Consider the following 12,267-nt stretch of genomic DNA (forward strand, 5'->3'; position numbering starts at 1 on the left):
GTGTGTACGTTAGCCTCCTTGCTCAGGAGAAATGAAGCTTTGCCGCATTTTGCGGTGCTGAAGGGCTGGTCTTGAGTCCAAACAAACGAACTTTCCACGTCCCCTCGTCCCTCTCTCTTACACTTAAAAAAAGTACGTGTCTAAATTCTCCCAAGCGGGGCTGCAGCCCTGCCGGTCGGTCACCCCCCTGCACACGGCACTGGTGCCAGGCTGAGCGGTGGGGCTGCAAACAGACCCCCCAGCTGCCTGGGCTCCGTGTCTTCCCTGAAAGGCAGGGTTAGCAGCCCCCTCGAGGGTTAAGCGGCTTGTGCACGCTTCGGTGGGTGCAGGGCCCCGCTGCCACGTTTGCAGCTGGGTACCTTCCTGATCCGTGTTCAGGAGACCCCGCCCAGCCTGGCCCCGCCCTGCCCTCGGAGCCCTCCCGGCCCACCGACCCCCACCCAGGCAGGCTTCTCCCCTCTCCTCTTTGCGGTCGTCACGTGACAGCCCTGGGAGCCCTCTGCCCACACGTCTGTCGTCTGTCTGTCGTCTCTCTCCTCTTCCTTCCTTTGAACGTCTCTGCCTTGCAGTCCCATTTGACGAGGACGACCTGGAAGAAGATGTGGACTCAGAGCCAGCAGAGATAGAAGGCGAGGCAGCGGAGAATGGGGACACGGGGGACACTGGCGCAGAGCTGGGCAATGGTACGGGGACCCCAGAGCCTCCCCCAACCGTGGTGCCCACGTTCTTCCTCCCGGGGAGGGGCCCGCAGTGGCCTGAGCTCAGGGAAGACGGAACACACATTAAGACGAAAGTGAGGTGCTCAGAGGAGCGGCCGTTAGGGCTCCTGGTTCCTTCCTTGTTCTGCCACTAATCTGAAGATGTGTCGTTTCACCCACCCTTTGGACGTGGGCTGCGCTCGTTAAGTCTTGGGGAGAAACCGAGCAGATTCAGGGCTTCCTACGAGGGCTTTAATCCAGCTGCTGCCTCTGGAAGCTGGTACGAGGAGGAGATGGCGTTGAGGGGGAGGGGCAGGGACTGGGCTGGGAAGTGAGAACGGGCGGGGCTGGGCCGGGAGGGCTCCGAGTCCCCGAGGCTGGTCCTTCCTGTGGAGCCGTCCGTGTGCTCAGGAAGGCCCGCACCCTCAAAAGAGAGGAGGTGCCATGGGCGTCCTGGGGCTCCGCGTCACAGAGGATGCTGTGTTGATGGACGAGTCTCAGGAGGGGGACCAGCGGGCAGCGCCTGGCCGGGATGCAGAGCCGGCTGGACCTCACGCTGCAGTTGGTGGCCTGGCGGCTGTCCTCTGAGGAGCCGGGAGCCTGGCAAGGAGCACAGCCTCACTTGAGGTCTGTGCTCACTTCTCTCGGCAGGTCAGCACTGGTCAGACGACGTTCCGTCAGAGACCGACACGGAGCTGCAGCAGGTGGCGGCAGGAGTGGGACTGGAGCTGCGGGTGTCTGAAGGCGAGGAGGAGCCACCGCCGGCCTTGGCAAGGCGCCCAGAGAGAGGTCTGTGTGCGAGCCCCTGCCCTCCCCTCCCTGCACGGCCCCTTCCCCTGTGGCACCTGTGCAGCTCACCTTTGGACCTTTGGATGCAGATCCTACACTGGTGACATGGCCGAGGCCGGGACGCCCTGGGAGCAGCCCCGCTGCAGTGCGAGCGGGTGTTTCCTCTTGCAAATCCTGTGTCTGTTTTCTCAGGTCGCTCCCAAGTCTCCAGCCCCAGCCGGTCCCCTGAGGAGCACTCGGTCCTGTCCTCCCCAGCCCACAGCCCCAGGGCACAGGTAAGGATTTGGGGCCCACTTTGGAGGCAGAGCTGATGGGACTCCTTAGGGTCCTTGGTGTGAACCCAGTTTTTTTATTCCCTGTGCTGATGGGCTGTTGAAAACAGGAGTGGCCCTGGGGCTCCGGCCCAGTGTGGCCTGCTGTGCGCCAATCCCACCACTGAGCTTCCCACTACTGTTCTCTGTGTGTCCATACAGCATACCGTTTTAACATAAATTTATTTTTAAGTTAAAACAGTAATATTTGTGGGATTACTGGTTTGATACAACAGATGTGTTTTTTCTCAATATTATGCTAAAATGAATGTATGATTTTCTAAATTAAAAATACTTGTCCAGGTGACCCGTGGTCTTTGAACCACACACTGCAGGATGCTCCATAAATAGATAGTAACACTGTGTCCTGTGGAACACGTTTTAGGGGAGGCCATCTAGAGGGCGGCCGGAGCTTGAGGCCTGGGGCTACTTGGCTTGGTCTTTGGGGTCCTGAAGAGCAAGGTGATTTGGGGGGTTTCATCTGCAATGAGGCCGGGGCGTGGCAGGAAGGACAGTCCGGGAGGCAGACGCGATTGATGCTGTTTTAAGTCTTAAGTCAAGAGACCTCGGAGCTCTGGGGCTGGTCGTTAGCATCCTTTGGCTGATGTCAGTTCAGGGCCCAAAGAACCAGATGCATTTGGGATGAACCAAACCTGAAAGCTTCACATGTTCACTGGGTGAGGGGCTCTGAAGCTTGACAGACGGATCAAAACGGGGGGTGTTCTCCTGGCCCTTGATCGTGGCCCCCCGCATGGAGAGGGTGTTTCAGGAAGCTCAGGCCCTTGGCGGGAGAGCATGCCCATCAGAGCCCTGCCTTCTAAGCAGCTCCTGTCACCTTGCTTTCCTACAGGGCGCCCGAGCCCCGCGCGCCTCTGCAGCCGCCACGAGGGGGTTGCCCGCGGAGAGCCCTGTGCCAGAGCCAGAGCCAGAGCTCGCCCATGGGGAGCCCACAGCCGCCACCCCTGTCCAATCGCAGCCCGAAGCCAGGACGCCGCCCTCACCTGCAAGCCCACAGCGCCGGTCCCCGCTGGCCCCCCTCCCCATCTGCTCCCAGCCTCAGCCGTCCGCCGAGGCCACCGTGCCGTCCCCCACCGTGTCCCCCATCCGCTTCCAGCCTGTGCCAGCCAGAACCTCCACCCCCCTGGCCCCCCTCCCCGTGAAGAGCCAGGGGGTCACCAAGGACACACTGGGCAGCCCCCTCCCTGGGGACGAGGCCCTGAGACGCAGCGACCTGGTGGCAGAGTTCTGGATGAAGAGCGCAGAGATCCGCCGCAGCCTGGGGCTCACGCCCGTGCGACGGGGCCCTGGACCTGAGCCCGCGTTCCAGCCCGCGCCCCTGCAGGCCTGTCGAGCTGAGAAGCTCCCCCAGGGCGAGGGACCCTGGCTTCTGAAACCCACACCTGTCCCCGGGAGGCTGGGGCCGCCTGCCGCCAGGGGGACCCAGCCCTCCCCGCCCACCCCGGGGTCCCCACCTGGCAGGGAGCCGAAGGGCGCCCGGGCGGAGCACAGAGACCTGTCCAGCAGCTCGGGGCTGGGCCTGCAGGGCAGCTCCTCCCGCACCAGGACGCCCGGCAGCCAGAGCTTCAGCACGTCCGACTCCACCATGCTCACGCCCCCCTCCAGCCCGCCGCCCCCACCTCCCGACGAGGAGCCCGCCACCCTTCATGGGAAGCCGGCCCTGGCGGGGCAGCTCGCAGCCTCGGAGCCCCGAGCACCGGCCGCATGCTTGCGGACCCCGCGGGAGCCCACCCGGCCGCCCCCAGAGGAGGCACCGAAGCCATTTGTGGAGAGCGTGGACGAGATCCCCTTTGCGGACGATGTGGAGGACACGTATGACGACCGCACGGAGGACTCGAGTCTGCAGGAGCCCTTCTTCACGCCCCCCTCCCGCTGGCCCTGCCCCGAGCAGCCCCTGGCCCAGGAGAGAGGCCGGGGGCCTGAGAGTGGGCTCCCGCCACAGAAGCGGGGGCTGCCGCTGGTCTCCGCCGAGGCCAAGGAGCTGGCAGCCGAGCGTATGCGCGCCCGGGAGAAGTCAGTGCGGAGCCCGGCGCTGAGGGATGCCATGGCCCGGCAGCTGAGCAGGATGAAGGAGATGGACACCGTGGCCACCGCCCCCAGGGCCCCCAGGACCCCGGCACCCCGCAGAGCCACTGCCGTGCCCCCCAAGGGCCCCGAGGAGCCCACCCCAACGCACAAAGCCACGAGTGAGGAGGTCCCGTCGCCTCCCTCGGACTCAGGGGGCCTGGACGGCTCGGTTACCTCGTCCGAGGGCTCCAGCGGGAAGAGCAAGAAGAGATCGTCCCTGTTCTCCCCCAGAAGAAACAAGAAAGAGAAGAAGCCCAAGGGTGACGGCCGGCCCCCGGAGAGGCCCAGCCCCAGCGCCCTGGAGGAAGCAGCAGCCAAGCCCAGGTCCCTGTGGAAGTCCGTCTTCTCCGGGTACAGGAAGGACAAGAAGAAGAAGGGTGATGGCAGGTCCCGCCCCAGCACCCCTTCCAGTGGGACCACTGTGGACGCTGGCAAGCCGGGGGCGTCTCCTGTCACGAGAGCAGGTACAGCAGCACGGGGGCCCCTCCCGGGCAGAGCGCACGGTGCGGGCTCTCCAGCCCCTGTAGCTCCCTCGAAAGACCCACTTCCCATGCTGCCCCCTCCCCTGGGGCTTCCTAGGGAGAAGGAAACTAAACCCATCACCTTCTGAAACCAGCGTGCAGCTGGGCGGGGGCCGTGGGGGGCTGTGACTTCCCAGGGAGGGCCTGATGGTGAGTGGCTGGGCACTGGCTCCAGACGGGGCCCCTTCGGTGCGTGTGGGCCCAGTCCCGCCCGGATGTGCGTCAGCATCCAGGCTCGTGGCTCCGGATGCGGGACAGACCCAAACCGGGGAGAACCACACCTCCGCTCCCCTGCCCTGGGCTGCCGTGAGTGTGGAAGTGGGGAGAGTACCCCGTGTGGCCACGGGTCACTGTCCCTGCTCTGCCTCTGCCCCCCCAGAGCTGCGGCCCCGACGCCAGCTGAGCTGCTCGGAGGACTCGGACATCTCCAGCGACGATGTCCTGGAGCGGACCTCCCAGAAGTCCAGGAGAGAGGTGGGTGGGCCGCGGCTGTGACTCCGTCCCCTGTTCAGCGCCTCACCCCAGCCGACGCGCAGCTGAACCCCGCGCCTGGCCCGTGTCCAGGCCAAGACACGGCGGGAGCTCTCCTCTGGGCCCGAGCCGCCTGTGTCAGGGCCAGTCTGAGGGGGAGCGCGTCCGTCTGACCACAGCTGTCCCCGGGCCCCAGGCGCCCTCCTCATCCACACCGACAGCGAGTCTGGGACCCCAGCCCTAGGATCCCACGAGCACCCTGTCGCCGGGGGCCATGTAGGGAACACTGAAGTCAGGGCTGCGCCCAGGACGTGCTGACCTGGCACGACATTATGTCCGGGTACGTGATAACGTCACCCCGGTTTCGCCCCGAGTACGCTATTGGAGTGCGGGAGCTGCGTGGGAAGCATCTTGTGCTGAGGACACATGAGCTCCATCTGTGGGGGGAAGGGCCGTGTCGTCTGCAGGCGACTCAGGAGAAGAGGCACAGGTTGGCGAGGGTGTCGTCCGCCTCTCCGTCTCCTGCAGGTCTGAGCATCTTCAGAGTAAGAACTGAGGGGCGTGGGACACCCCCAGAGCATGGGGCTGCATCAGCCGGCGGGTGGGGAGCCTCCTGCAGACACCCACGGGAGCCTTGGGTCCGCGCAGTGGGGCACGTGGTTCCTCGACCCTGCTTCAGGCGGCTGTGAAACAAACCTCTGAGTTTCGTTTCATTTAAAAAAGCAAAAAACGAACTAAAAATGACTTATTTTTATTTAAAATGTTTATATAGAAAAATTAATACAGATTTTTAAAAAATCACCTGTAGCCCTGTCAACAAGAGATAACTCACGTTTCCCACTTTGCCTCAGTTTGACTCAAATACAACCAAACCATGCGGCCTGGCCCACTGGCCCGGGAGCTGGCAGCCACGTTCCCAGGGCTGAACCCCCAGAAGTCGGTGAAGCACCAGCGCGTTTCTTTTTTTAATTGAAGTGTAGTTGATTTACAGTGTTGTGTTAGTCTTAGGTGTGCAGGAAAGGGATCTAGTTATACATATATGTGTTTATATATATATACATATATTCTTTTTGAGATTCTTTTCCATTATAGGTTATTACAGAGTGTTGAGTAGAGTTCCCTGTGCTATACAGTAGGCCCTTGTTTATTATCTATTTTATATATAGTAGTGTGTGTCTGTCAATCCCAGACTCCTAATTTATCCCTCCCCCACTTCCCATTTGGTAACAATTTTTTTTCTATGTCTGTGAGTCTATTTCTGTTTTGTATATAAGCTCATTTGTGTCATTTTTTTAAGATTCCACATATAAGTGATATCATATGGTATTTGTCTTTCTCTGTCTGGCTTACTTCACTTAATGTGATAATCTCCAGGTCCATCCACGTTGTCACAAATGGCATTATTTCATTCCTTCTTATGGCTGAGTAATATTTTGCTGTATGTATGTACCATGTCTTCTTTATCCATTCCTCTGTCGAAGGACATTTAGGTTGCTTCCGTGTCTTGGCTATTGTAAATAGTGCTGCAATGAACATAGGGATGCATGTATCTTTTCGAATTATGGTTTTCTCCGGATATATGCCCAGGAGTGGGATTGCTGGATGATGTGGTAGTTCTGTTTTTAGTTTTTAAGGAACCTCCATACTGTTCTCCGTAGCGGCTGCACCATTTACATTCCCACCAACAGTGTAGGAGGGTTCCCTTTTCTCCACATCATCTCCAGCATTTATTATTTGTAGGCTTTTTGATGATGGCCATTCTGACCAGTATGAGGTGATACCTCATTCTGGTTTGGATTTGCATTTCTCTCATAATTAGCGATGATGAACATCTTTTCATGTGCCTGTTGGCCATCTGTATGTCTTTGGAGAAATGTCTGTTGAGGTCTTCTGCCCATTTTTTGATTGGACTGTTTGTTTTTTTGATATCAAGCTGTATGAGCTATTTGTATATTTTGGAGATTAACTCCTTGTTGGTCTCATGGTTTGCAAATATTTTCTCCCAGTCCGTTGGTTGTCTTTTTGTTTTTCTTATGGTTTCCTTTGCTGTGCAGAAGCTTTTGAGTTTAATTAGATCCCATTTGTTTATTTTTGCTTTTATTTCCATTACTCTAGGAGATGGATCCAAAAAAAAATTGCTGTGATTTATGTCAAAGAATGTTCTGCCTATTTTTCCTCTGGGACTTTTATAGTATCTGGTCTTACATTTAGGTCTTTAATCCATTTTGAGTTTTTTTTGTTTTGTTTTTTAGTTTTTAGTTTGTTTTTTTATATAGCAGGTTTTAATTAGTTATCTGTTTTATGCATATTAGTGTACATATGTCAATCCCAATCTCCCAGTTCATCCCACCACCACCGCTACCACCCCACCACCCCCGCCGCTTTCCTACCTTGCTGTCCGTATGTTTGTTCTCTACATCTGAGTCTCAGTTTCTGCCCTGCAAACTGGTTCATCTGTACCATTTTTCTAGGTTCCACATGTATGTGTTGATATACGACATTTGTTTTTCTCTTTCTGACTTACTTCACTCTGTATGACAGTCTCTAGATGCATCCACATCTCTACAAGTGACCTAATTTCGTTCCTTTTTATGGCTGAGTAATATTCCGTTGTATATACATGTACTACATCTTCTTTATCCATTTGTCTGTCGATGGACATTTAGGTTGCTTCCATGACCTGGCTATTATAAATAGTGCTGCAGTGAACATTGGGGTGCATGTGTCTTTTTGAATTATGGTTTTCTCAGGGTATATGCCCAGTAGTGGGATTGCTGGGTCATATGGTACTTCTATTTTTAGTTTTTTAAGGAACCTCCATACTGTTCTCCATAGTGACTGTATCAATTTACATTCCCACCAACAGTGCAAGAGGGTTCCATTTTCTCCACACGCTCTCCAGCATTTGTTGTTTGTAGATTTTCTGATGATGCCCATTCTAACGGGTGTGAGGTGATACTTCATTGTAGTTTTGATTTGCATTTCTCTAATAATTAATGATGTTGAGCAGCTTTTCATGTGCTTCTTGGCCATCTGTATGTTTTCTTTGGAGAAATGTCTATTTAGGTCTTCTGCCCATTTTTGGATTGGGTGGTTTGTTTTTTAAATATTGAGCTGCATGAGCTGTTTATATATTTTGGAGATTAATCCTTTGTCCGTTGATTCATTTGCAAATATTTTCTCCCATTCTGAGGGTTGTCTTTTTGTCTTGTTTGCAGTTTCCCTTGCTTTGCAAAAGCTTTTAAGTTTCACTAGGTCCCATTTGTTTATTTTTGTTTTTATTTTCATTACTCTAGGAGGTGGATCAGAAAAGATCTTGCTGAGATTTATGTCAAAGAGTGTTCTGCCTATGTTTTCCTCTAAGAGTTTTATAGTCCGGTCTTACATTTAGGTCTCTAATCCATTTTGAGTTTATTTTTGTGCATGGTGTTAGGAAGTGTTCTAATTTCATTCTTTTACATGTAGCTGTCCAGTTTTCCCAGCACCACTTATTGAAGAGGCTGTCTTTTCTCCATTGTATATCCTTGCCTCCTTTGTCATAGATAAGTTGACCATAGGTGTGTGGGTTTATCTCTGGGCTTTCTATACTGTTCCATTTATCTTTATTTCTGTTTTTGTGCCAGTACCATGCTGTCTTGATTACTGTAGCTTTGTAGTATAGTCTGAAGTCAGGGAGTCTGATTCCTCCAGCTCCGTTTTTTCCCCTCAAGACTGCTTTGGCTATTCGGGGTCTTTTGTGTCTCCATACAAATTTTAAGAGTTTTTGTTCTACTTCTGTAAAAAATGCCTTCTTTTTTTTTTTTTCGCGGTACATGGGCCTCTCACTGTTGTGGCCTCTCCCGTTGCGGAGCACAGGCTCCAGACGCGCAGGCTCAGCAGCCATGGCTCACGGGCCTAGCCGCTCCACGGCATGTGGGATCTTCCTGGACCGGGGCACGAACCCATGTCCCCTGCATCGGCAGGTGGACTGTCAACCACTGCGCCACCAGGGAAGCCCTGCCATATTTTAAATAAATTTATTTATTTTATTTATTTTTGGCTGTGTTGGGTCTTTGTTGCTGCTTGCACGCTTTCTCTAGCTGTGGCTAGTGGGGGCTACTCTTCATTGCGGTGTGTGGGTTTCTCATTGCAGTGGCTTCTCTTGTTGCAGAGCACGGGCTCTAGGCATGGGGGCTCAGTAGTTGTGGCTTGCGGGCTCTAGAACGCAGACTCAGTAGTTGTGGCGCATGGGCTTAGTTGCTCTGTGGCATGTGGGATCTTCCCGGACCAGGGCTCGAACCTGTGTCCCCTGCATTGGCAGGCAGATTCTTAACCACTGCACCACCAGGGAAGCCCTTGAGTTTATTTTTGTGTATGGTGTTAGAGAAGGTTCTAATTTCATTCTTTTACATGTAGCTGTCCAGTTTTCCCAGCATCACTTATTGAAGAGACTGTTTTTTCTCCATTGTATATCCTTGCCTCCTTTGTCATAGATTAGTTGACCACAGGTGCGTGGGTTTATTTCTGGGCTTTCTATCCTGTTCCATTGATCTATGTGTCTGTTTTTTGTGCCAGTACCATACTGTCTTGATTACTGTAGCTTTGTAGTATAGTCTGAAGTCAGGTAGCCTGATTCCTCCAGCTCCATTCTTCTTTCTTAAGGTTGTTTTGGCTATTCAGTCACCCCCTTTAATTTAATAGATAAGTGCTGGTCCTCAGGCTGTAGTTACTAGTTCCTTTGGATTTTTTCACGTGCCACATGGGGAAATTACCTGTCTCCTTTTTAACTGCCTTGTTCTGATAATGAAAACCTTCCTCACTCTGGCTTGAGGCAGGATGTGCACACATGGCCAGGTGTGGCCTCTGGGAGGCCCTGACCTGGGAGAAGTGGCTGCCCCTCTCGCTCCCTTCCTCCCTTTGAGCTAGTTAATGGGACTGCCAAGCAACTCTGTGCTAGGCTCAGTGGGTGAGAAGAGGCCACACTGACTGCTTGCAGTATCCCTGATGGAAGTCTGTTATTCGTGCCATTTAGGTCCCTTTCTTGGCGTATAATCGGGAGATGGCCACCCCCTCCCAGGGCTGCTGGGCCCTGTTCAGGGACACCAGCAGGACAGAGAACTTGGCTGACAGGCAGTCTACCCGGGTCTCCCACCACCTGCCCCAGCCGTCACCCTGCAGTGTTCGGCCAGAGAGAGGAGTCTGAACTTGCACAGAGCAAGAGCTCCTGTGACCTTGTGGTTACTTTTCACACAAGGGGACTGAGGACAGAGCACAGGAAGTTTGGGGCCAGTGAAGGAGGCACTGACTTCTCGGCAGAAGAGTGACTCCTGGCTTCACTCAGGCGGGTTCACTGAGGTGGCGCTGCTGGCGTCTCACTCCCAGCCTACACGCAGACATCCTGGCTGACACGGGAAGAGCCATCATGCGTTTTAGTCGTGCACGTTTGTTTTAAACTTGTAGCTGATTTTGCTCCATTTCTGGGTCCTATTTTTAATTTTTGATCATTGTTATTATTGCCATTCTGCTTTGTTCTCCATCACGTCCCCTTAAAAGTCGGTTTATGTTCAGGACATGATGTGCATCGAAGGCTGTGTCCTGTCCCTGTGGGAAGGCCTTGCTGCAGCCCCGCCCGGCCCGGCAGCCGAACCCTCACTAACCGTGTCTGGGCACGCGTGGACGGCGGCAACGGACAAGGACGGGGAGGTGCCTTGCTTGTCGCAGGCTGGGGGGCCATGTGGTGCTTTTGCTCCGGATGCCAGTGGGGACAGGGAGGCCCCTCTGGGCCTGGGCGCCACAGGAACGGGGAGTTTTTGAGCCCTTGGCTCCGTGATCTGCAGGGTACATGCTCGGGGAGTCCCGAGACGGTCCTTAAGTGGTGGCTCTCCACTAGCACTGGAACTCTTAGAATAAAGATTACCAGGATAAACTCCTGAGTTAAATTCGGAAGCTCCTTTAAAGTCTGCAAAGGCTCCTTTTTCGTTTTCTTGGAGGCAGTAAAGTAGGTGTCCCTCAGTGTCGCCCGCATTCACCCACTGTGCCCTCCGCGCCACGCTCGCAGGTGCAGCTGTGCCGTCTGGCTGGGAGCCCCTCCGTTGTTGACAGCCCCACAGCCCTGCCAGAGCACATCCTCGCTCCTCTTGGTGTGCAGACCCCTGATCTGTCCAGGTTCACCGGCACCCTTCTTCCAGCTGCATTAGTTGGTTTGGGTTCGCTCAGACTTAGAATAGAAGCACCCTGTTGCCTTCAGGCGTGGCTTCTTCAAAGAACCTTGCCAGTAGCGCTCATCTGAAAAAGGTGGCTTTTGATACTAAACCAAAAAGTAGCAGGATCCTGGGTTTTCTTTTTCCTTTCCCTGTGTGCCCCCTACAAGCAAGAGGCTTGGGGGAAACATTTGATCAACATGTTTACCCCCACTGTCTTAAAGAAGAGCAGATGTCCTTACATGGGAAACTGGTGATCTCAGCAGTAAAGGCGCCCCACCCTCCTGTCCTAACTGCCCAGCAGTCATTGTGCAGCCAGCCTCCTGTCCCTGCCCCATGGGAGCGTCTCCCATGGATCTCCAGGTGCCCCCTGGCCCGTGGAGCTCCTGCCAGGCTGAGGGTCTGGGCGTCTGCGCACACCTCGCCCCCGCCTGCCCTGCGGCCTCCGTGACCCTGACTGAATAAACCCCTATCGTCCCCTGCAGCCGAGGACTTACACGGAGGAGGAGCTGAACACCAAGCTGACCCGGCGTGTGCAGAAAGCAGCCCGGAGGCAGGCCAAGCAGGAGGAGCTGAAGCGGCTGCACCGCGCCCAGGTGAGCCGCTGGGAGTCCGCACCCACAGGAGGGCGGGAGAGGAGGCGAGCAGGGCCGCCACTCGTGCAACTGCAGAAACCTCGCGGGGGGCGCTGGCTGGGGGAGAGGGAGGGGCCCGGCTTTGAGTCTCCTAGACCCTAGCTCTGGAAGAACCACTGTAAAGCCAGCTCCTGCGTTTGTCAGAGCTGTTAGCAAGAGGCAGCTGTGACTGGCTGGCCTCCGACGCGCCTGGGATTTAGAGGTTGGAGCTGTCCTCAGGGTCCCAGGCCTTTCAGTTTTTTTTGTTTGTTTGTTTGTTTTTTTGCGGTATGTGGGCCTCTCACTGTTGTGGCCTCTCCTGTTGCGGAGCACAGGCTTCCGAGGCACAGGCTCAGCGGCCATGGCTCACGGGCCCAGCCGCTCCGCGGCATGTGGGATCTTCCCGGACCGGGGCACGAACCCGCGTCCCCTGCATCGGCAGGCAGGCTCTCAACCACTGCGCCACCAGGGAAGCCCTCATCGTTACTTCTTTTAAGTGAGGAACTCTTCTACTACAGGTCCTTCCAAGGACCCATCAATCCTCTGAGGATATTTTTTTAAGCTGGAAAATGCCAAAGTCTAGCTTTCCCACATCTACT

At 55.1% G+C, this 12,267-nt stretch overlaps 1 protein-coding gene across 27 annotated transcripts in view; it reads left to right on the top strand.

Annotated features, from left to right (window-relative positions):
* The window catches only part of MICAL3 (microtubule associated monooxygenase, calponin and LIM domain containing 3), a 178,404-nt gene that overhangs the window by 147,417 nt on the left and 18,720 nt on the right, over positions 1-12,267 (top strand). For all 27 annotated transcript variants that reach the window (XM_067755911.1, XM_067755917.1, XM_067755915.1 and 24 more), the window contains 6 exons: positions 570-683; positions 1,350-1,487; positions 1,680-1,762; positions 2,649-4,347; positions 4,784-4,878; positions 11,540-11,650. In XM_067755911.1, the coding sequence (XP_067612012.1) occupies positions 570-683; positions 1,350-1,487; positions 1,680-1,762; positions 2,649-4,347; positions 4,784-4,878; positions 11,540-11,650 (2,240 nt within the window). The remainder of the gene's footprint in view (positions 1-569; positions 684-1,349; positions 1,488-1,679; positions 1,763-2,648; positions 4,348-4,783; positions 4,879-11,539; positions 11,651-12,267) is intronic.

This window comes from Pseudorca crassidens, chromosome 11 (assembly GCF_039906515.1).
Source record: "Pseudorca crassidens isolate mPseCra1 chromosome 11, mPseCra1.hap1, whole genome shotgun sequence".
Taxonomy (NCBI): Eukaryota; Metazoa; Chordata; class Mammalia; order Artiodactyla; family Delphinidae; genus Pseudorca; species Pseudorca crassidens.